Genomic DNA, 27,725 nt, shown 5'->3' on the forward strand with positions numbered 1-27,725 from the left:
CTGACTTGCAAAAAAAAGAAGAAAAAAAAGGCCTTTGTTTAAAGAAAAGTTTTTTTTTCCTGTTTTTGATTTTAGTTGGTGAGGGAGAATCCTGAGCTTTTTTTAAAATCATTTAATTAATTCCTGCCTCTCCGCACCAATTTCAGCATCTGGCATTCACAAAGTAGATTTCTACAGGAATCCATGACTTGCCCCTGTTGCACTTGCACAGTAATTCAACCGTCTACCTGAGGACACTAAGAATCAACGCACAGTTAATCAAATAAAAATCAAATAACCTCACCACCTTGCCCGAGAACGTCAGAACCTTCCCCCAGAATTCTGAACCCCTTACCTTTTCAAATCAGAACAGGCCTGCAATGACACAGTAGTTGTTTTTATTTTATTTTTTTATTGTATGAAAAATATCAATTCAGACAAAGAGGAATTACAAATACAAAGAGAGTCGCGCCACGCAGGACAGACAGTAACACCTTCACCGTGGTCTCCAGTATAAAAAACATCAGTGTCGGTCCTCTGGATGTCGAGTCCGTTTAAAAACCGAACCTCACAAAAATACTGACGAACAGAGTGATGCGCACGTCTCAGAATCCTGGTAGTGGCGCATTTTAACGCGATGGAGAGGAAAGAAAAAAACAAGGGATGGGGTGAAAGGCAAAAAGAGAGAGATAGAGGGGGAAAAAAAACTTTTAAGACACATACATAAGACACATCTGCTAACAGACTAACTGACCTGACTGTACAGAGGAAGGGGGTCCTAATGTGACCTGAAGGAGCCCGTCGTGAGTCTACATTGTTGAAATGACATCTATGCAACCATATGAAAAAAATAAATAGGTAGACTACACTTCATATGCACGGAGGCAATCTGTCTATTTGAGGTTAAACAAATGGAATAAAATAAAATAAAAAATATCTGCAGCATTTCTTCTGTCATAGCAGCTCTATTAAAAAAAAAAAAAAAACTGAACGGAACGGAACTAATCTACACGTGAACGGCTGGATTGTTGGATCGCTCCATCGTTTTCCGGTACTGGTCGAGCCAGTCTCTCAGCTCCGTGATGCGATAGCCCTCAGGTCCTCTGCCGCCCTGGTAAACTATCTTCCCCTCCAGCAGGATGTAAAGTCTGTCGAAATAGGCGCCGTACGCGGCGTTGGAAGAGTTCTCCATGCCGTCCACCACCACCGGGCAGCAGGGCGCCTCCTGGCGCATCAGCTGCGCGGCGCTCAGCCGCTCCTCCAGGCACCGGTGCCGGGGGATCTGGTAGGGCGCGTCGGTGCTCGTCCAGCCGTCGGAGGGGTGCGCCTCCTCGATGTACACCAGCACGGAGTCGGCGATGTCCGCGTTGCGCTCCACCACGGCGCAGAACGCCTTGAGGCGCGCCACGAACGGCGGTCAGGTGCAGCTGCCGAAGTTGAGGATGAGCGGTCTGCCGTCCCTGGCGTAGTCGAGGATGCGGGCGCGCCGCTGGTCCTCCAGCTGCACGACCTCGGTGTTGGGCGCGCCGTGGCCAAGGCGCGCCGCTTTCAGAAAGTCCATCTTGTGGCCGTGCCACACCGCCTTGAGGGACTCTAGGCTGAAGAGGCGGTTGGAGTCGGACACGCACAGGGGAGGATCGTCGGCGTCTCCCTCCCGTTGCTCCATCCTGAGGAAAACCCTCTTCCTGATGCAGAGGAAGTCCAGCAGCCAGAACATGAGCGCTGCCATCAGGAAGCGGGGCAGCAGGACCAGGCAGACCACTGCGTTCTTAATGGCTTTCACGGTGTTCATGATCAGCTGATGGGCAACACAGTGACAACAACGACACCCAGCAACAATCACACCCGGGGTTTTGTCTTATGTTGTGCCACCGATCGTGTGGGTTTAACTTGGGTTACCGGCGACTCCCTCTCTTTTTATAGCGCCGGCAGATTTGAATGAATCACACCCCGCCTCCAAACGGGGGCTGAGGCCTCACATGGTGGGGGATTACCTTCTGTCAACTTCCAAAAGCTTTGAGGCTCAGCCAGGAGAACTGCACGGCCCGACCCGGCCCGACCCGGCTCGGCCCGTTCCGGAGGCACACTGCGTTATTTTGGAGAGTCGCGTTGCTGGAACTCCATCCGGCACCAGAGTTCGACCCAAAGGTGCCGCAGCAGGACCACCGATATGATGGCCGACCAGTTGCAAGATGACGCACCTGTGGTGATGCAAAGAAGCACCGACTTGTTTGCCTTCACGGACACAGTTCAAGTGAGAGCTGCTTGTCCTATGCGATGCATTGTGGTTGAGTTTTCACACGATTTCAACGCCCGTGGTCAAACTTTAGGGCAAAAATATTTCGCAAAATACAGAAGTTTTCATGGGCTCCCAGGTGTAAAAGGTCCACAAAATAAAACAAACTTGCAAATGTTTGGAAGTGTTGCTATTTATTTATTTTTTTAACTGTACTTGAGTTTATGTGATGTTGTCAATTGTTTGATGAGTTTTATGTGCGTTCCATTTGACCTGCCTGTCAATGTGTTGTGCATTTTGACTTGCAACATATTACAATTCAAGAAAAATATGCCGAGGAGCACTTTGTGTTTGTAAATTTTCCCCATGACAGTTCAGTCAGACACAGAAACTGTTATTCATTTGCTTGTTTTTAGAAGTGACAATAAATTTATATTCTATTCTAAGTGCTGATTGCACACAGAGGGGGTTCTTCCTATAAATACATTTTCAAAAAAAATTCAAAAACAGGTTACATCATCTGCAAACACTCAGAAGTCTGTGAACTTATTTGCCTTCCAAGATGTTGCTCCAACTTTACTCACTGGCTCGTCTCCTCCCCACCCCTCCCATTCTGGCCACTGACCGATTTGGTGCTTTTAGCTGACTTGCACTCTGAACGGTAGGAGGCGCACTATGCTGCAGCGGCGCAAGTGCCACAACGTCATACAGGCGGGAGGGCCCCGGACGTCTGATCCTTTGTTCGTCACAATATTTTTACTACACACCACTGCTATGTGTCAGCATTCTGAAGCGCTCAAACAAAAAAGTTGAAGAAAAAAAAAAAGTATTTCAAAAATCAAGTCATTACTGGAGTCACTTGCTCATCGATGGCCAGATTATTTGGAGAAGTCTACTCGCTGTAAAAGCTAATGGAGTTATATCTGCAGCACTATTAATTGCTATTAAGTGCATCACCACATTACTAGCCACTCATGTTCAGGAAGCATTCAGTTAATGTAATTTCTTGGACAAAGAGCAGTTGGTTGCATTATATATATATATATATATATATATATATATATATATATATATATATATATATATATATATATATATATATATATATATATATATAAATATATATTATAAAAACTTCCACCTTTTGTCCAAATTGCTTGAGAAAAAAAACAGTTGAGGTTTTTTCATAAATACTTAATTACTACATTCCCTACATCTAAATAATTGTGTTGCCTGGTTGAATGCTGGTTCATTTTTACACTACATTACTTTATCTTTGAAGTAGCCAAAACTAAAACACTTTTGGAAATGTGTGTCAGACCAAGTAAAAAAAAAAAGAAAAAAGACAAAAAAACAACTAGACAGACAATCACCATACAGTTCTAAAAACCCTTCAGAGCACTGAAGGACGACACGGTTGAGAAGCTACAAAAGGCCTCTAGGCAGTTTCCAGCGGGAAAGCGAATATGGCCGCTGAAAGTTCACTTTCTCCGCGGCGCTGAGGAAAAAAAAATCCTGATTGGATCCTGAGCGGTTTCCACACACAAACCCTTCATTTCTTTTTTTTCTCTCCACGGTGCACGCAAAGACGTCAACCAATCGAAATTTGCTTTGCGGAGCAGACGTCAAGTCTTGTGACAAAGTGTTGGTGGGCGATTTTGGTCTGTTGCTGCAACGACGGTGCTCAACATTTGCACAAGTTGCTCAAACTGCAACGCAGACAATCCTGACCATGGACAGTTCCTGTCCATGGTCTGGTTCTGCATGACTTATCTGTCAGGAAGGTGAAACTCTTCCTCTCTATCCATTCGCATCACAGCAGGGGGGGGGGGCATAACCTAACTGTCAAAAACCTTCTCAACTGACGTGGGCTGCTGTCATTGTGAAGTGTTTCGGTCCAATCGGCAGGCCAATAAAGAGACTTTATCATAACGTTACGAAAAACAGATGTGCTACAGATCTATGGGACGCTCTGTTGAGTCCAATCAGAAATTCAGCACGGATTTTCGAGAGCGTCGACATACATCACCCCTGAAGAAATCCAAAAAAACTGTGGCGGATTGGCTGAGATGTTTGAGGAGCTCAGGATTATCTGTCATTATCCTACATCCCACCGACTGCCAGTTCCTGTCTGCATCATGTGTCAGTCTCAGAGGACAGGGCTCCAGAATACTCTCTTGGATCCACTGTTGACTCGGCTCCAAAGCAGGACATTCCAACTACCTGAATCAGGTCAAAGCAAACCCACCCACAAAAAAAAAACAAAAAAAACAACAACAAATCAATCTTGTCAGTTATCTGCTTGGGGTTCAGATCTGCCCTCGTCTGACTTCCATCCACTCACAACACAGGTAGAGACGAGATCCTCAGAATACTGCGGCATGCAAGTCTTCAAACGTTCAGTTTTATGACTTGGCAGCCGCGATGATTTCCTTTGGAACATCGACTCTCATTTTATCGTATCGCTGCGGCTCGGCCTGTTAAATGACAATCAATGTCAACTGTTCGGCAACAGGTCTATTACTTTCAGATGTGGTTGTGCTGATTGGCGTGAGCTCCCGCTGATTGTGTCTGGCCTTCAGCACTGGCACACGTATGAGCCAGCACTGGCCAAAAGCCATTCGTGGCTCTGCCGTGCTTATTCAACAAGGCATTCCAGGTCCGGTGAGCTCATTGTGTATTGGTTAATCTTCTGTTACAGTAAATCTGTGTCAAATTTGACTCCGGGGTGGCCACAAACCCGACATGGAGGAGAGGGTGTCGGGGTGGAGAGGGGATTTACAGTCAGGGGCGTTCGAGGACAGTGTTTGGTCCACCCCGGCTTTTTTTTAACAAACCAAAGACCAACACAAACAGAAGTTTCAAAACACTTTATAATTTGCCTAGGTTTTTGCTTTTAAAAAAAAAATCAGACGCTCCTGTTCGACATTGAGATTCTGAAAATTGTACTGAAACAAGCAAAAGCCTTTACTTTTTTTTCCTCAGTGTTTCGCAGCCAGGTTTGAAATGATCTGCATTCACCAAAGCTTTATTTCCACACCCAGCAACGGCAGTTCCGCTTGACGCTACATTTGGATCGCTGCCTGTGTTATTTCACGGGGGCGAGGGTTGAAGCCAGGACAGTCTAAAAACGGTTGAAAGTGTCGTGTTACTGCATCGATGTGGAAAAGCCCTGACTGCAGCAAGTAAAGAGGGTCAGAGACTTCTAACTTTGCAGGCCATCAACAGTTGACTAATTCAGTATTTGTCATTAAACATTTGACTATTTCTAAGCATATTTTGTAAAGAACAAATATATATTATACAAAAACAAATCACATTCCTTTAAAACTGGTTATTAAACATCAGTAACTTGACATGTTTGAATCTAAAGGATCTATTATTTACCAGTTTTCAGATATTTACTCCACTGAAATTAAATATTAAGAAGAAAAGAAAATCTCTTTATAATTGAGTTCAACATATTTAGCCCTCTGTTTACCACCTCCTGATAAGAATGATGCTTTGTTGAACTAAATAAGGCGATAAAAACAAGGTAGTCACAAAGCAGCCTCAGAGCACCTGGCTGGGGGTGTTGTCACTAATTCCGGGGGGGTTGCCCTTTGTGACATCACAAAGTGCCAATATCCACAGAACTGAGTATTGCATATCTTAAAATTTAGGGATTTCTGCATAAAAACAGACCTATAAAAAGATCAATGTGGATCTGATGCCTCTGTTGCGCTCGCCCCAAGCTGAAGGCGGCAGACTGTTTCTTTTAGAGAAGCTCATTTACATCGCAAGGCGGCGAGACTGCGAATGTTTTTGGCTGAAACTACTTCAAACAGTGACGCATCAGTCTCCTGTTTTTTTAAGGGGTGGGAGACATTTTAATGAGACTGTTATGCTTTTGTCCTTCGCTCAGTCTGCGGCAGTTGCTCCTCCTGGTCCTCAGCCGTCCTCTCTCGCTCGCACTCCAGACTGTATTAACACTCTATTATCAGAACCCTCTTAACTCTCTGGCACAGAGAAAACAGAAGTGTTTCTGTGAAAAAGAATTAAAAATGCTCTCCCGCTGTGCCCAAATTTGCTTTGAGGAGTTCGAGGGCTCCTTTGTTGTTGCGGTAGCTGAGACCCGGAGATGTATTCCAACCTGCCGTTACCTCCAATAAACTTTGCAGGATTCCTGGCAGCAGTTCCAGGTCAAGTGAGGACAATGCGGCTCTGCGAGAGAGAGAGAGAGAGAGAGAAAAAAAAAGAGTCTCTTTTTTTTTTCCACCGCTTACTTATTGAGATGGCACGGCTCCAGAAACCACAAGAGCTGGAATATCATAGAAACAAACCTACAAAGCAGATTTGTACGTCTCAGCGAGGGCTCCTTCACCTTCAAGCCGCCGACGTCTCCCTCTTTCACTCTCTCCTTGCAGTCAATAGAAGAAAAACTTTTACCTCTTTCTGCACCTCACCTTACACAGCCCACCTTAAAAACCAAAGAGCTGGTGCGCCCATTACCTGAACGAACTGCCGTCTTTATCACTGCAAACTGTCAGTATTACAGCGTACTGGGGAGACACTAGCTGCACTTCCATTACTCCTAGATTTGCGCAAAACCTAAATGTTGCAATAAAAAACGGGTAATGGAAAAATGCAAAAATCCATAAAAGGTTTTTACGCTCTCATGATCACACAATTCAAGCATCTGGCACATGTTGACCAAATAATTGCATCCCTACGACATTGTCTGTCACCGCAGACCAAATAACGGCCACACTGGAAAACACAAGCAAGTCAAACTAACCTGATCTCGCATACAGCAGCACTGAAAATGACTATACATCCAGCTCCAAATTTAAGACATGAAGGTTGGCTATGAAACTAACGTGGCAATTTTGGGGTAAATTGTAAAATCAAAAGACACTACATTCAGTACAGAGACGTGTTTTCCCAAACTCAAGTCTACTGTGTCACTTTTGGATGAACCGTCTTTAAATACCTCTCAGTTATCCACGACTATAAACTAAGCACAAAACATTTTTATCGTCTTGGATCAAACTCTCCATCAGGTATTGTTTGTTGTCTCTAAAGTCTGAGAAAGAAAAAGTATTTTTATGTCTTTTTTCTCAGCCAATAACAATTGGTGGAAATACAAAAACAAATTCAGGAAACTTGGAAGGGTCGAATGACAATGTTTGAGGCTCAGAGGCGGCGACAAACTACATCTGCAAACAGAGAAAAGTTAAAAAGGCCCACGAGCTTTGAGATTGGAGAAGCATTGTCTCCCCAAAGTCCCACCAGAGGACTTTGACAACTCTCTCAGCAGCTGACAGAAGAGGCCAAGAAAACACTGCAAGATTTGCAGACCAGAGCAGAGTGGAATGTTGGAACAAACATGTCTCAAAAGTTCATATCACCTTCGCTATTCAAAAAAAAAAAAAACGTTTCTGAAAGACTGCAGTTCAGGCTCAGCGATCTTCAACACGGCTGAACAACAACAATCCAGGAAAAGAAATGAATCATCATCACGAGTTCACACCTTTACACAGCCAAACTGAGCTCCTTGTAAATCTCTGTCTCTCATTACTGCATTTCTAGTGTAACTGGATCATCTGGAGCATTAGAATTTCACAAATGATTAAAATAACACGACGCTCGGAAGGGGATCTGCACATTTTTCACAGCGCTCTGCTATTAGACCATTTGCTGAGCTGAAATGTTCTCCTGCGGTGGCGGCAGAGGCTTGTTTTGGACTCCAGAACTAAATGATTCCAATAACTGCGTGTCATAAAACCCAAAAGTAAAGATTCTGAAGCTCAAAATTCCTGGAAAACGAAAAGAAAAATATATGCTTCGGTCCAACAAACAATCCACTTCTGACGACATCTTTTGAACTCTGTAGAACATCTGTGTGGCTGACAAAGAGAACGGCTTTCCCCCTGTCAGCGCCTGGCCAGGGCACTTTCATGTCTCGGCAGCTCACGTGCGGCAACAACCTATTTGCGGCGAATGTGTTCCACTTATTTCTGCTCTGGGTAATGCAGCGAGACCTCCGTGAAGCCCGTCCTGGATATCGACGCGTATCGACGATCCCTTCCGTATGCTCCTGCCTGGGAGTGAAAGCTGACGCAACCGGTTTTGCTTAACATTAAGCATCATATTCATAACAACTTGTGTAATTACTGTTTGCACAGTGTGGCAAGAAGAAAATCCTGTGTTCGTAAAAGTGAAAAACCTGATATTATGATCTCTGGTTCAGAAGGTTTAGGACCAGAAGTCTAGAAGGTTTTATTTTTCGGGAGTCGATGAGACGAGGATGAAGCTGTGGGCAAAAGAGCTCCGACACCGAAATGCAATATTTATGGGGGATATAATTTAAGAATATGTCAAACCTGGAATTTGTTTCATGAGGTTCATTTTTGTGCTGAAATAAACTAAAAATTCAACCGTTCAATTCAGCAATTCCATTCTTTTCAATGTGCAAATTAAGATGTTTTATGACCAGCTGAAAGAAATTACACGCAAACTATCCACTTCCAGTTTTTAACCTACTTTTCCAGGCTTAGACATGAAACACAAAAAGATGCTCCACAGCGATCTGAATAAATTAGACAGATATTTTTTTAAATCTTCAGTCAAAAAATCTGCTTGTTAAAAAAAAAAAAAAAAATGCATTGGCTTTAAACTGCAAAATACAGCCAAAAAGGTGAACACTGTGGACGAACCTGGGTGGAAATCATCACATCACAGATCATAATTTTTTGATAACAAAAAAATAAATTCTTCTTGCTACACAAGGATTAAGATGTTTTTTCTTGACGAGCACCGACACGAACCAACGTCTCCTGTCCTTCCGTGCCCTCACTTGCATTCCCAGAGTAAAGATAATGGTGAGCATATCAGCGGGTGTCCTCATGTGGCTTCTCTCTCCGCTGCCCGTTTGAGCTTATTAGTGAGTGCCGGTCCGTCTGCACACTCATTGATGCCAGTCCCCGGGACAGATGGTAGCAGGGCGACGCAGTGAGTGGGAAAACCTAACACACACGCACACGCACACACACACATACACACACACACTCAGGCATATAAAGCTGCTGCAAATATTGTTTTATTCTTTGGTTTATTTATGAAGGGCGGAGGAGTGCGATGGTTGCCGTCGCTGCCGGTGCATGCAAGAACTTGGACGCGTAATAAAGCTCTTAAAAAAAAATGTTTTAATCATGGAAAAAAATAAGAAATTGAAATATTTCCTGAAATGCAACGGCTTTGCTGTGTCACTGAGGCAATATTTTGTGTGAGGCAGTGCTTTTTGTAATGTTTGCAGGCTAAGAAAAGAGTTTTACTGCTTTTTAAACTAACCATAATTGGCTGTTTTGGCAATTAATGGTTAACTTCAGGCTTTTTTTTTTACAGTATGTTTACCAAAAAAAAAACAAATCCCCCTGGGTGAGTGGGGGCCAAGGCACTCTTGTCCTCATAAGGACATTGTGCACTCACCAGTGTTTAATAGGATGTGTTTTCTGCCCCAAGTTGTCTCAGCGGGATACCGCTAAAGCAGCGGGACAAACATCAACTGGCAGCATTTGTGATGCTGGGCAGGAAGGTGAAGCACAACACTGAGGACCGAGATTTTGAGGCGAGCCGAGGACAGCGGCGGCTGAAAAAAACAAAAACAAAAAACATTACCTAAAACGCTCCACTGAACGCTACCAGTCGTCGTCGGAGCCTCGACATCTTAGCGGAATCAAACAAAGAAAAACAATACGAGGCTGATTGAGCTGTGGCTGAGGAGAGGACCAAAAACCACTTTGACTGTTTTACGTCTCACGTTGTGCGTGCTTCACTGCTTGTAATTTACGTCTCGGTCAAAACTGAACACAGCTGTGCCACTTGATTACACAACAAGAGGCAAATAATCAACAGGCAATGGCTTCAGGACTGTCTGCCACGGGGAGGCAACGGAGAAAAGGCAGTCAAAGAAAAGCGCAACATCGCCCGGGAGACAGTCTGGCGAGGGAGGGAGGTCACCTAAGGTGAAACGTCAAAAACAACGCAAATTAAAAAAAGGAGGCACAAAAACCGCCGCTGTTTGTCTTTGTTGAAAACAGCACTCGTGTTTGAGTGCCCCCCCGCCTCTCAGAATTCTTGAGCTCGTCAAATTCCAGGAAGGCTGAGGACGACGACGGCTGCGGGAAACCTCAAGCGAGAGGTGAAACCGCCGCGTGACTACGCGGCTCCACGGGCAGGTGCGAGCAAGCGAGCCGCGCGACCTTCGCTGCCGCGCCGGCGCCTCCCCGCCACGTTACTCTTGCGCGACGATTGCCGGTACGACCCGCAGTAAACATTTAATAGCAGCGGCGGCGGCGTTAATGCTTCTTGGCTTTGGGGCGCCAACGCCGACTGCGCAGGGCGACTCGGCTGCGCAGACGTCAGAATTATTTCCATTCCAGATGGCAAATGGCTCCTAATGAAGGAGAGCAACCTCGCCACTGCTGACAGATTGACGGCTTAGGTGCAACATTGATTGACTTGTGGTCTTGAAGGGGTCCTTCTATAAAAACAAACTTTTTTCAGATCTTTAATTTGCCTTTTTGTTTTACTTGCATGCCAACTAATGAGCTAATACCTAACTGGGACAATTAAACTCCATCTCATTTGCCAGACACTGCATATTGTCATGTCACGCTGCTTTTATTAGAACATTTTGCCTTTGATCTATTCATTTATTTATTAATCCATGACGCCAGTTGTGCCGATTGTGTTCCCATTTAGCCCTCATGCATCATTGTGTTTCCGTTTTAACGGCAATCTTATCTCGTCAAAAGCTTCAACACACAATTGTGTATCAAGTTCTCTGCGACGAGTGCGGCGGCGGCGGATTTCAAAGACATCGCTGAGCCCTTACATAACAGCGAGCCTCCTGCTGCGCTTGCAGCGCGATACGCAGGTTCAAATCAGGTAGGAGGCTCGGCGCTGAACAACCACATAGCGGGCTTGCGACGACTTGTGTGCATGTAGATTTTTAATGACGCAGGAGAACATATTCAGGACACCTCGGAGGCACCGGCGCACACACAATGCCTTGGTTTATTTACGGTTTCCATGTTCTTTTTGCCAGTTGGGTTCAAGTCCAAACCTCTTCAATGTTGGCAGGTGCTTTCATCTGGGTCCGCCCGAGGTTCCCACCACTAACAAACCACTCAAGACTTTCTTTGGAAGCACAACTAGCGCCACAGAGCTTTTGCTATTTTGATATTACACAAGCTTCTTGCAGACAAAAGGGTTTTGCCATCTTTGATGAAAAAAAGTGTTTTTTGTGGAACAGCTGTTGCAGACACACAGTGTTGCATCTATCAATTGGCTCTAAATCTCACCAGCAGGGCGTCTGACGCCACCACGACCTGTAGTGTGACGTCAGCGTGAGTCATTTTGCAGCAAAGTTGGACCGGTCTCGATGAAGTGTCCAATAATGAACACAAGCAAAACAAAACGAACAAGTCCAGCTGCCGGAGCTGCACTGCAGAGGCTCCATGTTGGAAATGAGTGGGATTTAACACAGAAAACAAACGGACAGATCACAGTCTTTTTTTCCCCCCCAGGTTTCTCCTCGCTGGGCCGGCGTTGGAGTTTGGAAAACTGTCGTACCGAGGTCTTATCGCGTCTGGTGATGTCATAGCCTGACTGTTGTTGTGCGTGACTCATCAAGAATGGGAAATGATTTTCAGAGGGAAATATTCATTGCGCGGATTGGCTAGATCGTTCACGGCGGATGGGGACCAGTCGAAGGATGCTTCTATTCCTGGGAAGGCCTCTTGGGAGGGCAACGTTATCCAGTGTGTGTGCATACAAATGGACTACGCTACAGTGCATAGATGTCACCTGGTGGGTGACATCATCTTCTGTTAAACTCTTCACCATGGAAAACAAAAAAAATCTGTAATATATAAAGTTTAAAAAAAAATAATAAATCCTGCTCAAAATAAGATTTAAAAAATTACAAAATCATCCCCATTTTGTAATCGGGATGACAGCCGATTGTGCGCGACTGTGCCTGTGGTGTCTACTAGCCCCCCCCCACGCCACGCCACGCCACGCCAGCACCCTCCCCCCTCCCGCCTCGGTTTTGTTTTGCTCATTTTCCCATCTCTCACAGCAGACACCTCTCCTCTTCATTACTGCCTCGGCCCTGCGAGAACCCCTGGTGAATCCCTGGCATCACACCGGCCCCATTTCAAAAGGAATGAAAATACAGACCGCTCTGTGCCATCAGTTTCCGCTGCCCTCCCACCGTCCCGTCCCCCCCTCCCTCCCGGACCACCCACCCCACCACTACCCCCCCCCTTTCATCTCCCTCGACAAGCAATGCAAAGCACCGCGGCGGCTCCCACCGTGGATCAGTCTGAGCTCCCCCAGTGGGAACGTGTGCTGGTCATTTCGGGTCTCATGTCAGACTGGGTGGGTGGGAGGCGGGGGGCAGAGATTAAGCAGCCGGAGCCGACGCGAGGAGCGAGAGACGGCGTCAGCCGGGGGAGACGGGGCACGTCGCCGGTCTGCCGAGGACGCGCTCCGGGGCCGCTCCGCTGCTCCCATTTTCTGAGGACACTCGGCCGTAATTAGGCGCCGCAGCAGAACTGTCAACTCATGTAAAGAGGCTCGGAGCACGGCGGAGGATTTGGAGGCAACATATTGCACATCGCCTTTAGAAGTCGCAGGGTTCTTATTCCATTTTATTTTGCTATTTAACAGTCTCTCTCTCTCTCTCTCTCTCTCTCTCTCTCTCTCTCTCTCTCTCTCTCTCTCTCTCTCTCTCTCTCTCTCTCTCTCTCTCTCTCTCTCTCTCTCTCTCTCTCTCTCTCTCTCTCTCTCTCTCTCTCTCTCTCTCTCTCTCTCTCTCTCTCTCTCTCTCTCTCTCTCTCTCTCTCTCTCTCTCTCTCTCTCTCTATGAGTGAGAGCTGCTGCTAAGCAACAAACCCACAGAGATCAAAAGAGATCAATTCTCTTTTAGATTACTCTTTTATCAAAATGCGCGCACAGGATTTAGCGGGTATTATTTTTTTTGTGACAAGTCATGACTTTGAATTTGTGCTGCAACTCGTGTCTTTAGCGTCACGCACGCGCGACAGCAGCGACAGCATGTTTATGGACCATGATGGGCTCATTTAATGTGTTTAAGTGAAGTCTTTTAATGCACATTAAGAGGAATAAAAATCAGATATATAGATATTAAAAAAACAGAACAATTATGAACAGGAAACATCTTCATCTATATAGTTTGTATACTTGTTTGAGGCATTTCCTTATTCGCAAATTCAAAACTAGTAATTACAGCAATGTTGCTCAAATGAAGATCACAGCTCTGCTTCTTTATCGTCCACTGGTGAGAAGTAACGGCTAAATAAACACAAAAACACACAAAAAAACGAAAATATCAAGCAGCCAATACCTCGCCTGATCAAAGTGTCCAACACAAGCCTTGAAGACCTTCTGGGCAATTCCTCCTTTCAGTGAGAACAACACAGAATGAACTGACTGATGCCTTATTCATCCCAAATGAAATATATTGGAGACCCTGGGAAAGACTGGGAAAAATTTTGGTGGAATTGTAAATTGCCAATAATGCAGAAAAAAAAAAGGTGAGGTGTTTTGGATAAAGGCTCTTCAGCAATAAAAAGGAGGTCGAGAAGACTCGATTTAGCCAAGACTTCGAAAGCAGAGATAACTGGGAAAGAAACTAGCAAAGAGTCTAGAAAAAAATGCCTGTGTGGGCAAGAGGGAAAGGAAGCCAACAGGGCTGACAAAAGCCATAGAAAATTAGCCCGGGCCTCTTAAGAAAGTATCACCATCCACATTTAATTAGGGTCATGCACGGACGCCAAGAGAACTCAATACACTGCATCTTAAAGGAAAAAAAAAAAAACACACACATGCAAATAGACAAAACAAAAGCAAATTAAGAATACGTCTTCATCAACCTGGCAACACATACACGCAGCATTTAGGGGCTAGGGTTAAGATCATCCAAAAAAAAAAAAAAAAAAGGCGCAAATGCCACAAAATCTGCGGGGAGGAAATGAAAATGCAGCAGATAAGACGCAACACAAGCAGAGGAGCAGACACGATTCAATTATTGCAACACTATAGGGACCAGAGAAGTAACTTTGAAAAAGAAGCTGGGGGACGTTTGCAGATCAGTTGCATCTTACGTTGATAAAGTAAACGTGTGACCTTGGATGGCATTCATTTGCCAAAACTTTTAATCCTATAAAGACAAACATTGAGAAATGTGCGCAAATAATTTCACAGAAACGGTGTTAATATTAAGATGAGCTCTCATGAGGCTGTTCGACACTACAGAGATTTTGCCAACCTCATTCAACACATGGAAGCAATCATTTTATAATAAAACACTTGCCTTCATCTCTCGCCTTTCCAAGGATTCTCTTACTTTTAAAACTGCAACATAATAAGCCAAAGTGAACATTTTCCTCTTCTTTTTTTTTAAATCACTTCACAGCACTACTTTGGGTGAACCGTTTTAGGTTTGCGGTGTCGGAGGCCCGTCGATAAAAATGTATGAGAAGTTTTTTTTCAAAAATGGATTTACGAGGAACAGGAACCGGCTTCGTTTTAGGCTTGTAACAGTCCATGACATCATTACATACTTCTGTTTTCATTTCTGAGAAAGGACTTTGATTATTCAGAGAACTACACGGGGTGGCGTCTGGTTTTGCTAAGTGTTTGCCCATACGGGCGACGGCCGCAAGTCTTTTAAAAACAAAAAGTATTTTACAAGGTCTTTGACTCCCCAAAAACACTTCAGTCAACGGTGTGTCCAGAGAGACAGAAGAGAAGAAAAAAAAAAAAAAACATGCGCTCTCCACCTACACATCAGCAAAAGTTTTTGTTAAATATCATTACACTGCGGTTGCATAACGCAACAAAGTCCACTTTCAGTTTGCAATTCCATATTTAACGTGTTTGTGGGGGAAGTGAGAGCGTTTATAACCGAGTAAACACCTGCCTACGTACCAGCCAATGTGCTGGAGCTGTCTGAGAGCCTGGAGGGACGAAAAAAAAAAAAAAAAAAAACCTTTGCCATTACAGAGTCGGGCTGAAAACTACTGAACTGCCTGGAATATATATAGTTTGGGATATTCAACATTCAGCCGAGAACATGTAAGACGTTAATGCTTCAGTGACATTGAACAGCAACATTAAGTAGAAGCATGCAATGGTCCTTTCTTCATCCCAAACAAATTATTAGAAAAAAAAAAAGGAAAAAAAAGCAAACAACAGTGATGGGTTGACCACAACAGAAATTGTCCATGTGTTGATAACTATGTGTCCTTGTTGTTTGTGTTGTCTTGGTCTCATGTCAGAATGTGTAGGAGGATTGTTTAAACACTGGAACATTTCGTGTTCGATTCATGGATCAGAGAGTTGTGTTTGTGACTTTTGTGGTTGATCACTTTATTAGAGCAACAGAGTGTTATGCACTAACCAGTCACAGATTGAACAGTTGGAAAACTGTGAAGGTTATGGGCCATTTGGGCCATTTTAGCTGCATTATCCCAAAGCCATAACTTGGAATACACAATTTGAGGGGCAATTTTCTATTTATTCCGCAGAAAATCATTTTTCAGGTGGGACTTTTTTTCTGTTACTGTACAACATTTAACAAAATATTCCTTTAAGCCTTTAACTACATTCAGAAGGGCCAGATGCCTGTAAAACACAGGTGACAGACTGAACTCAAGCGCTAACAATAGAAAGACCTGGTTTGACCTCAGAGGCACCTGGTATAAACATTCTGTTTAACTCTGAGGAGTGAGAAGAATGTGATCAGTCCTGCCAGACCTGGCAACCGCAGTGATTGCCTCTCAGACAAGTCTGCCAGGTGTGATTTAATGGGTTTCTCACATCTGTTACACAGTAAGTTCAACCCATAAAGTTTCATATCCACCCAATCTCCTTGACATTCGCCTGACAAATAATATGTGCTTTTTGTGGCCTCCTGCAACAGGGTGATAAAATTGGTTGCCTACAACTCACGTGGAGCAAGTACACGGTATCCTCAAGTCGCCAGGTTGATCAAATAAATCCAATAGTTCTACTAATGGGCCACATATGTTACAAAACTGAGAGAAAAAGTGAGAAGCCCAAGTCATATTTGTACTATCAGGTCACTTCATGTTGAAAACCCATTCTCTACCTTGCAATTGTGTATTTTTGCACGTGATTTCTGTGGATTATTTGCTAATGCTATTTGCAGTATCCCCATTACAATTTGCACATATCAGATCAAATATATTAAAAAAAAAAAACTATTTTATGCACTTTGCCTTTGTATCTTGGCCTCCTCGCTTTTGAATGTATTGACAAAAGCCAACTCATTAGTCACTTTCCTAATCACAGTTTCCCAGCTTCAACTAGAAACCCCTAAATGTTCCAAGGCTGGACAAAGTTTATTTTCCCTTCAGAGTTCGGAGTTTATGTTAACATCTTCCAGATGGGCAAGGCGAGAAGACCTTAAATTGAATGCAACCAGAACCTTCTTATAGTTTAACCCATAAACTTCACTCTAGGACCTATGTTGAGTCTGGCTACCACTCGGTCCTTTAAATCGCTCCCCAGAGCTCTTAGCCACAGTCGGAGGGTTTGAAAATAGCTCAGGCAGTAGCTGGAAACTCAGTTTGAATTGCCAACGTGACAACATGAGATTTATTATCACAGTTGATTGAGATCAGCAAAGCACTGTGGCCTCCTACCCATATGGACCTCCTCTTCATGTAAACATGAATGCCGATTATTGAGGAATGTCAGATTAGAAAACATACGTATGCGTTGTCTATTCCGCTTGATAAAAATGGATCTCTTCATGCTGGGCCTTCAATAAAGGAAATCTGTGCGCAGAGTCAACATGGCAATGTTCACAGCAGTGTATAACCAAGGCTCAAAGTGCAAGGATGATCAATCATAGGCATAGGTCCTAATATCTTAAATAGAGTTGCAACAATTAGACTGTGTGTCATTAATTTGATATATTTGTTCAAAAACGTATGATGTCAGGGTACAACAGTGTCACACAGATGTGGAGATTTAAACAAGTTAGGTTTAAAAGAAGCCCAAAATAGGTGGTGAAAATAAAGAAGATAATCCTAATGGCTAATCGAGAGAAAAAAAATCGATAGATTCGTCGTCAACAAAAATAATCGCTAGTTACAGTTTATCTAAAGGATACAGAGGACTAACACTAAACGATGTATCAAGAGTTACATATTTACATGTTTTTGATTCTCAAAATCCTCAGAGGTCAGACTGAGGTGCATCAGTATTGCCAGTTATCACAATAGCAGTTATTCGGCGACGTGTCATTTCTGCCTATGAACAATGTCATAAACCGGCCGGCCGTTTGGCATTGATTTGTGCACATGTTGCCATGGTATTGTGATTTGGCTGCGAGGAATCTGCTTTTATTAACTGTGACACCTCTTAAACCAGGCTTTATGGACAGATGGTGGGAAAAAAATAAAACCATCTGGACTTAAATCAGACTGTTTAACAGAAAAATTAATTTTTCGGGCTGAAACGATGGCTTTAAAAGGCCTTTGTTTGTACCAGTAGCACACAGCTGAAAGGAACGCCTCAGACAGACAGCATGCTTATAGGTAAAGATCCTTCTGGCAGTTGCTGCTCTGTCCTCAGATGAGGTGCGAGTGTCTATAAAAAAAACACCTCAAACTATTTCAGCATCCTGGAATGTGTCCAAAGCCGGCTGAGATGCCGTTTCAACTCTTATATTGGCAGGTGAGAGACGTTTCTCTACGCAGAATCTGTTTGCTGTGTTGTGACGTGCTACCAGTTTACTACCAGCTAATTTATTGAAGGCGTGGCCTCAGTACCTGCTGATAGATCAACAGTACAAATGGCCAACGTGACCGTCATGGCCGCCAAGTGTTTTAGAGTTGGACCAGAGCCAGTCAATATATTGCCTCCCCTCTCCTCCCCCCAGCTAAATTGCCTCGACCAGTAGCATTAAAAAGCCCAGTGCATCGATGAAATGTTCCTTGACTAAATCGAGCTCGTCGACATACTGACGGATGCGGCATTTAAACGCAGCTAACAATTTCATGCGAGACAACCGTGGCCTAAAACACTCAGCTGGGGCTTCCACATGTTACTTTTCTACTCGTCCTCTCAGAGTCGTCGTCCTCCTCGTCTCGGACCAGACTGAAGGAGCGCTGAGAAGATCCACAGTCATACAGCTGCGGTCACGAAAGTCGCTGGGATTTAACGCTGTGACGCAATGCAGCATTTTTCGGTTTTCCTGCTCCGGCCGTTTCAACGGTTGCCACGGAAATAAAGGCCCCCTCCCCTGTTTTTTTATTTTATTTGTGTCATCATTGGACTTTTCTCATTAAGAGTGAGATGACTTGAGAACTTTTCCCCTCGCTGCTTCTGAAACATTTGCGTGCGTCGGCGTCCCCGCGCGCTCTCGTCCTGATTGACTGTCTCCCCGCGCGGTGAGATTCCAACCAGCGCGCCCCTCGCACGTTCACGCCAGACGCAAGTCCGAGCGGACGCCGGCTGCACCTCGGATCTTACTTGTTGACATGCTGCGAGCATGGTGGGAGGCGACGGAGCAAGGCGAGCTAATGCTGAACAGAGAGAGAGAGAGAGAGAGAGAGAGAGAGAGAGAGAGAGAGGGAGAGAGAGAGACAGAGAGAGAAGGGAGGAGGGGAGAGGCAGCGGATTCAGATGTGCATCCACCCTAAAAGTTCACACGAGGACAGGCCCGCACTCTCGCTGCCTTGAGATTAAGCACAGTCTTTTCAAAAGGCAGCAAACAAGCAAACAGGAGGGACGGAGCCAATTTTGCTCAAGCGAAACCCGCCCCTGGGTTTTTGATACGAGAGCACACCACGCTACTCGCTCTGTTGAGACGACGGAGACCAGACAAAAAAAAAAAAGGGAACCCCAACTGTCTCTCACCATTCCTTCCTACGACAGAAGGGTTAAAGATTATTTAGGGTCCGGGGGGACCTATACGGCTCATCCTGCGATTGGGCAAGTTTCACATATGGCCTTGAGACATGAGAGCAGAACAAAAGGCAAAGGGAGGACAAAACCTCCATCTGAGACTGGGGAGGTTGAAGGGGGTGGAGAGAGGTGGCGGGCCGGCGTTGCGGGGGGGCTCTCCATGGTAATGCTGTTGACACATAAATAGCAAGAAGGCTATAGGCTTGGGGGAAGGATGTCTGGGACATAATGGGAAGCATGTAAGTGAGTATAATGAGAAGCAGAACGTATGTGGAGGGCTCCCCCGCAGGACGTGCTCTGCATGCGCGAGTGACCGCTCCGTTTCGCCGGCATGCGGCAGCCCCTCCGCTCCCCTTGCGCCCGCTGTTTCAGCGTACGGACGCCTCAAAGAGCGAGTACGGTGCTCAACGACTGGAGGCCAGACGTGAGAAACGTTTGCGGGAAGCCAAGTGGCGCTTTTGTAATGAGAAGAGTTTTTTTTTTTTTTTTTTTCCTGAATGTTTTTGACAAACTGCGCCGTGAGGCCCTCTTTCTGTACAGTACGGACCCCACGGAGGAATTTGGGGAGGAGGGGTTGTTAACCCAAAACAGCTTTTACCCCCTGCCAAAAAAAAAAAAAAAAGATCTTATATAAGTCAAGCTTTAAGGTTGGCCTAGGGATGAGCAGTTAAAGGGGCAGAGTAAATGAAAAAGCCTGGTTGATTTGTTTACTATCCTTTAAACCATAAAAATGCTCAGGATTTTAATTGTGAGCAGTGACCTTAGCAAACACTCGACGGTGCCATTTCCCGCTGCTGCTGGACTGATGCAAATGTGCTTAAAAAACATTCCAGTGGGAGTTCAGTCGGCGTGAATGTATCAAGTATGCAAATTAATTTGTAACAGCTCGCATGAGCCGAGGCTGGGCTCAAGGCCTCGCGGAGACAAAATAAATCGTCTGGGAAATATTTACAGTAAGTTCAACAACAAAAAGCAGAGAGAGGCACGATGACTCATTTCTTTAGCTTTTATTTCTCGGAAAGTGATTTGAAGGATTTCGCTGTGTGGTTTGTGCATCAGTAGCGCCTGCATTTTGAGAAGAGAGGCAGTGATGCATATCCTGTCGCTGAACAGTTTTTTTACTGGAAGACTCAGAGAACGGACCGCATGCACGGTGACTCACGAAAGATCAGCTGAAATAACACCGAGGCGTTGAGAGCCAAGTCTGCGTAAAATGAGTGTGATGCAGGTCGAGTTTCACACAACTGAAACCAGAAAAAACAACTTCATCTCGGGATCGCGAAGATTAATGAGAACGTGTTAACTCCTCTGTTTTTCCGTCAAGGCCATTTTAATTGATGATGCACAACTTGACGAGTCACATCATGAATTAATCAAATTCAAGAAATGAACAGGGGAGAAAAAAGAATCCACGACTGACTTGGTTGGGATCGAATTCGGAGCAAAGTATGTAAACAGCATTTTACCCCCACTTTAATCAAAGTACGGTCACATTCAGACGAAGCACAAACCACATTCAGTAATGCTTGTCGTGTTCCGGAGACATTTGTCTTGGTAAATGAACCCGTTGGCTCCACTCGGAGTGCACAACAGTTTGCAAGTCTTTTGCGAGTCTCACAGATCTACTCAGCATTTTATCGTGCTCTGGCGTTCCGATGCGTGTGAAGGTGCTGAGCGGATTGTGATGTGAGAAAGGTGACGCTTAAAAACTTTGCAAACTTGTTAACTTCCATGATGAAATATAATACGTAAGCAAACGTGCGAGGAAAGTGAAACAGGGAGCTGGTAAATTAGACCAAGATGTTTAATAACTTTTCCCTGAAGGGTGATTGTTTTTTTTTTTTAAATAAACCGTTTTGAAAACAATGTGCAAGATAGGCAACTCTAAAAAGTTTCCTCAGCAGTTTTTTTTTTTTTTTTTTTGTATTCTTAGTGTTTAATTGTGTTTTGTTCAATTATTCATGCCTTTGTGTGCTTATTTTTATGTCAGATTTTTTTTTTTATCCTTATTCCGTTTCAGTACACTGGAACACACAAGACTTCCAATGTACCCCTGAAAATGTCAACTCTAAATCAGCTCTGTTCTATCGTTATCAAAACAGAAACAAAAGGTCACTGGTTGGACAAGCGACTACTTGTTTTGTAGAGGGCAAAAAAAACAACAAAAAAAAAAACACTGCCAAGCAATGTTACAGGCAGCGGAATAAACCTACATCACCAGTGAGGCCAAATACACAATTTTGCATCAAGATACAAATGTAATGGTTTGAATGTAACAAGCATCTTGGTATCAAAATGCTCAGTCGAGCAGAATATTTTTTAGGATACAATGTCGAGCAATTTGAGCCTCAAGCCAAGAGGCAGACATGGGAGGAAACGGCGCATCAGATACGCCTCAGTCCTCCTGGCAGCGCCGAGTGTGACAGGCGCTGGTGTTTTGCAGTCGGAGCGAGAGGGGAGGAGAGGGAGCGACTGACAGCGACACCTCAGCTCCACCTGGACGGCGGAGCTGCTCGCGGCCAATCCAGACCATGCTTGTTATTCTGGTAGGGGCGCTGCGGCGTCCCGGGAGTGACTCTGGGCTCAACTCTGCAAAGAATGCAACAGTGTCTGGTGCGCTTGTCCATCGACGCCGCTGCAACCGGAGAGATTCGACACACAGCGTAAAAAAAGGACGAAAAAATCTGGCTTTGATCCAAACCTTTGATCGTGCAAACCTTTTTTTATTTATTTATTTATATCGCTGCTTTTAAGCATCATCATAACGTCTAGAAATGCGTCGATAACCTGAATGTGACTCTTTGCAGCTGCGCTTGAAAGCCGCCTGCGTACATCAAAATGTCTATTTTTTGCGGCGAGATTAACGTAATCGGAGGAGTAATGTCAGTGCCGGGGTCAGGGTTAAAGATTACATAGCAGTAATCTCCAAAGATATGGTAAATACCCAAGTCACAGTGGAGCGCCGCGTTCTTGGACACGCTGAAAGTCAACTTTCAGGAACATGTCAGGGAAAATAAAACCCGTGATAATAATAACGTTTTCTTGGCAACAAAGAATATGATGAATGTCTCTGGCTGGTCATTTTGCAGGTTTACCTAAAAATAAGCCTAGAATGTTGTCAAGGCTCCGCTCCGCTTCAAGTTGTTGACAGTTCTATTTGAATTTGTAAACCTGTATTGTTTTATGCCTGAATTTCCAGTGCCTAAACCTGGTTATTAATGAGGCCATAGCTATTGGTTTTTCTTTAAATAAATAAATAAATAAATAAAGACATCATTGCATCAGTGAAGACCCCAAAACCTTCACTCACCAATTACTTTCTCACAGGAAGGCAACAGGACGCGTTCAGCAGTCAAGTTGATCAACGGAACTAATGAACTAATCTGTAACTAACAGAGGACGTCTGCAAAAAGACGGAGCTGAGGCCGAGACGGTCCAATCGACCGGCCTTCACCAGCCGTCGAAAATCTCAAAATGCCCACCGCTGTTGAGCTGAAACAGGAACGACGAAGGGCAGATTTGTCTGATAGGGAATAATGCGACCGCTGCGAGTTGACACCACAATTAACGCTGCGAGGCCTCCCCATCCTGCGCGCGCTCCGAGCGGCGGAGGGATTCATAAAGGCGGCGGCAGTCCATGTGCACGCCGGGCCTTGGTTCAAAGAGAGGGCTTAATGTAATTCTCTGGCACAACAGGATTTGTAATAGCTCCAAAAGGGTCAGCGAGGTTAAGAGCCCTTAAGTAGTAGTGTTTAAATCCTACCTAAGCTCAGCCACCACAATGCAGGGGCCACAGAACCGCTCTGGACTCGTTTCACCTCTGGGTGTGATCTGAACTAAGGCAGGGGCAAGGGGGAGAGATCAGAGGGGAATGTAGCTCAGGGGTTGGCGGCCCCTTCAAGCGTCTCGCGGTGCGTCTGACCGCGCGAGTTCCGTCACTGATGAGCGCTGTTTTTGTTTTCTTTTTTGTGCTGAAGATCCGGTAGTTTGCGTTGACGGGCCGCAACATTACACGGTAACGAACCGTCATTTTTACTAAAATGTCCTCATAGACACTTAACAGGCCTGGATGATTAACCAAGACCTTAGCTCCTGAGATTTTATGTTCTGCGCCGCTTTGACCGAGTGCCACACCTGTTTTGTGGCACAGAAGGGAAATTCTGACTAAACCGGCGGCTTAAAGTTGTTTATTGTGACGGTATCCTTAAGCACACAGGGAGTCTCCTTGTGTTGAAAAGCCGTCTCACGTGCCTCTTCTGGCCACACTCACAACCGTGCTACCATTATCACCGACCGTCTTTGTTCGTAAAAACACGTCCAACGAAAGAAAACTCTCCTTGGGAATCGACGTGGGAGACGCTCACAGATCAAAACTTCATGTGAAAAGTTCTGCCGGACCGTTTGTGTTAATTCCCCAAACTAAAACCGGTGACACGTTGCACAGCTGATCTTTATCGTAATTAAGGGCCGATTTCCTTGGCATGCAAGATTACATCAGACGCTGGCAGCGACCGCGGCGGGCACAATGGCTGAGGTGACTGGGATGGTGGCCTGGTTACAGCCGCTGGACCTTCAGGTCAGTGGGCTTAGTGCCAATCACTTTAAAGTGTGACATGGTGCCCTATTAATACCGGCCACCAACTACAGGAAATGAGATGAAATTGAGCCGATAGGGTAAAGCCAGGCGAGTGTAGGAAGTGGGGAGGAAAATGTAAATCTTGGGCATGATTGCAGAGGCTGATCTTAGAGAAAGAGGGATTATTCTTCTTCGGACACGTGAGCGCTACGCTGGGCCAGGGAGGCAGACGCACACTCGCACAGCATAAGAGAAAGAAGCTGGCTTGGTTCCAAACTGCGGAAACCTTTAATTTATATCACTAGGTCGAGTCAAAAAGCCTCTTGGTAGCGGTTGGATGGATGGATGGTTAATAACGTGACAGTCTTCTGAAATGTTGTAGCTGCTCTTGAAAGCAGCCTATGAATACTAAAATGTCTATTTTAAGGCCGAAAAGGATTCCAGAGAGAAACTTTGGTCATGCTTTTTACAGGAGTGGATTTTTTGGGGGGGGATTTTTTTATTTGGGTTCATACTCACTCGTAAAAACAGCTTGTGAAGTGAAGCCACCTGAAGCACAACCATTATAACAATTTGATTGCCGGCAGAAAGGATGTTAATATAAACCAAGGTATGGATGACGCAGCAAAAAAAGACAAAAATAGATGTTTAACAAGGCCAATCAGAGCATCTTCACACACACACACACACACACACACACACATGCACACACACAATGCAGCACACAATAAATCCACAGTGCCAATAATCATTATTTTGTTCAGAGTCCAAACATGTAAACAGTTCAACAAAATATGTTCAGACCACCAGAAATGTATTTGCATATGCTCCAGTTCTGAACATGTCAACACTGAAGATATATGTCCTCTGTCTATTATGTGCTATTATGGCTATGGAAGTGATTAGAACTAAAAGTATGGTTTCAGTTTTTTTATTTTGTTTTTTTTTGTTTTGTTTTGTTTTGTTTTTTGAAAAGTTGTCTCAAAGAAATACCAACGAGTAAGACTTGCAGAATGCACTTGTAAAACACACGTGCCGATTGCAACATCTGGCAAGTCTGAGTCACCAGAGGAAATGGTTCCTTCTTTGCACCTAATAAAAACAGGAAAAATAACCGCTGCCCTTATCATCTGAGGCAAAGGGCGAGTTAAGAAGAACATCAGAATAAATGGGCTTCCAATTCTCCCTCAAACTGTTTTAAAGTCACGCTGTGAATTTGAATGATGTTGACAAGAGCATCTCTCCATCCTGTCAACAAGATAATCACAGATCAGGCCATTAACCTCCCTTCACAACGCACTGTGAACAGCATGAAAGGCGTCACCTCAAACAGCCTCAAACATCATAGCTTTCCATCTAATAATATAGAGCTATCAAAGTTCTGATCAGCTGCCCTCCGTGACTGTCACATTCACTCTGCCGAAGACCCTACTTGAGCTCAGATTATAGGGTGATTTGCGATGGGAGAGATGTGTGAGGGCTGAGTACCAAGCAAGTGCTATAATTCAAACTGAGCTCAGCGGGAGGCAGAAACAAAAAAAAATAAAAGAAGGGGAAGAAGCAAGAAATGTCAGGAAAAACAGCTTGCATGTGGGAGGAGTGAATGTCGCATAGTCGTTAGCCAGAAACATCTTTCTGGTGCCGCTTTATTTATCTTCTGAGAGTTTTAACACCAAATTGCATCCATTTGAGAAGCTCTGATGTGACTTGTGACTTTTGACTGTGACATTCATCACAACTTTTCCTTTGAGCTTCTTTACAGCAGGTTTGAAGTCAAAGTGTGAAAAAAAAATCAGCTGTAGTGACAATTCAGTGGTGGCATGAACTCTACATTACAATAGGAGAAAAAAACCTGACCGCGAACAATTTAGATCAGCACAAAAAAAACATATTTGTTCTTCATCTGTCATCTTTTGATCAAAATCGGCTTTGAGTAGTTTCATTAACAAAGAAACAAGAGACGCAGGTAAATGGGCACTGATTAATATTTTCAATTGCATAGAAATATGCAAAGCAAGCGGCGTTGCTGTAAGCCTTATCATCAAGATAAGAAAAAAAATAGAGCCAAGAACACAAAAACAAAAGCCCCACGTGGGTGAAAGTGGTATGTGTCGTGGAGCGTTTTTGCGCCTCTGCGGTGTGAGTGAAAGGATGGCTCTGAACTCTGGCTGATGAGAAGCAAGTGTTTAATCTCTCGAGAGGAACAAGGGTATCCAAGACAAGCGGGTGTCCGACACAGTTGTTCATCGAACACCATGAGTACAAGTCTTTTATACCACGGAATAAACATGAGCATACAATGAGCAGTATGTAATTTGCTGAACACCTCCACAACAATATCTGGATTCGCTCCAGACTCAGTGTCGCTGGACAAAGATACAAACCCCTATCTGAGCTACTTGACGCGTTCGCCAATCTGTTTTGGTCAACCTGACCTAACTTTAGTGTTAGAGAGGCTGCATATACTAAAGGCCTGCTGAAATGTCTCTATAAATCCAATTGTCACAAACCGCATGATTCAGCAATAACCCACCACATATGTTGGCCTGACTCCTCCACAGGAAGAATTGACGGCATATATTCTTGCATATTCTCTTGTAATCGCTCGTAAACAGCATAAGGAGACATATGGGTGCAATTTGTTACAGTTCCTTCTCCAGTTGTTCAACACTGGATGCATCAAGCCAACTGAGCAATAAACAATGCTGAAACTCATTGGGGGCTTAGCAAAGTCTAGCCCACTCTGTTCGTGGTTGAACGGGGCTAATTCTCACAGCGCATTTAAAAGTCACTCCAGTAATATGAATTTGCCGTTGCTGTCAATTTAACTGCTTTCTCAATTTCTCAGATTTCTGAGGCACTTCTGAATGCACACATACACAAAATAAAATAATCATTGATCATCAATCATTGTGGCATCCCTCACTTGACAGGCATGCTTGACAGGCAAGGCCTTTGAAATATCGTCCATGAATAGTGGTGGTGGGGATGGGGAGGGGAACCACAGAATGCATCTGTCAACAAGTTTAAGGGAGAGACGATCAGGCAACTTGCCGCTGCACAATCGAAAAGTTCAATGCAACAATATAGGAATGTGGTTAGGGAAACATTTATATTAGTCTGCACCTGTTCCTACAGCTCAAACAAGACACAAAAACAACAGTAGCAAAGTAGCACCAAACTTTCAGTTTCACTATTTACTTGCGTGTCTGGTGTACCATTTCGGCACACCAGACACGCAAGTAAATACAACAACAACAAATTACGCAATCACATTGCAGCCCATAAGTCACTGCGGTATTTTCACATGCCCAACATTTCACAGTACATTGCAACCAATGCACTCAACACAGCAACGCATAATTAAAACAAGAGTCGTCGAAGTGGCTCTCAACTTTTACTCGAACACGAACGCCGACACTAGCACGCGAGGAAAATGCTCGGAATCGTAAAGCCGCGGAAAAACGGCGTGTTCAATGTTCGGATTCAGGAGGGGAGGTGACACGCCAGGAAAGCGCCAGATTCGGAGCGGCAGCACAGAGGTAACAAGTAACAGTTCGCCCGGAGCCTACCTGGTCAGAGGCGGCCAGCCTGGCTGGTCGACGGCTGGTTGGTGACGTTGACGCTGACGGTAGAGCGCCATTTTGAAAAACGTCCGTCGGAGAGTTTCTGGGGACTTCCTGGTTGCTATCGACTACTCATAACTTTATTCATACACTTAGTGGTGGTATACAAAACGAGACCAATCTACAAATATATGATAACCAAGCAAAAAAAAAAATTGGCGGCTCGGTGTTTTTTGCCCATTTTGGCCAACCAACATGTTAGACCTTTATTATCCCACTTCACTTCTCAACGACCATTTTGCCACGCCACCTCGCTGCAATACCAGATACATGTACATAGTATTCTCAGTAAAAT

The 27,725-nt window shown here is 44.5% G+C and overlaps 1 protein-coding gene across 2 annotated transcripts; it reads right to left on the bottom strand.

Moving 5' to 3' along the window:
- Positions 1 to 370: 370 nt before the first annotated feature.
- dio3a (iodothyronine deiodinase 3a) lies at positions 371 to 27,649 on the bottom strand. 2 transcript variants are annotated; one of them, XM_076017940.1, is made up of 5 exons: positions 27,377 to 27,649; positions 6,707 to 6,805; positions 6,542 to 6,614; positions 6,358 to 6,418; positions 371 to 2,180 (listed from the first exon to the last, which is right to left on the bottom strand). In XM_076017940.1, the coding sequence occupies exon 5, from the start codon at positions 1,769 to 1,771 to the stop codon at positions 986 to 988; it is 786 nt and encodes a 261-aa protein (XP_075874055.1). In that variant the 5' UTR covers positions 1,772 to 2,180; positions 6,358 to 6,418; positions 6,542 to 6,614; positions 6,707 to 6,805; positions 27,377 to 27,649; the 3' UTR covers positions 371 to 985. The 2 variants fall into 2 exon arrangements, with proteins under 2 accessions (XP_075874055.1, XP_075874056.1); XM_076017941.1 differs by having other exon boundaries at positions 6,538 to 6,614.
- Between the last annotated feature and the right edge of the window lie 76 nt (positions 27,650 to 27,725).

The sequence above is a fragment of the Nelusetta ayraudi genome, unplaced genomic scaffold (assembly GCF_046127955.1).
Source record: "Nelusetta ayraudi isolate G7.1 ecotype Tasmania unplaced genomic scaffold, CSIRO-AGI_Nayr_v1 ptg000007l, whole genome shotgun sequence".
Taxonomy (NCBI): domain Eukaryota; kingdom Metazoa; phylum Chordata; class Actinopteri; order Tetraodontiformes; family Monacanthidae; genus Nelusetta; species Nelusetta ayraudi.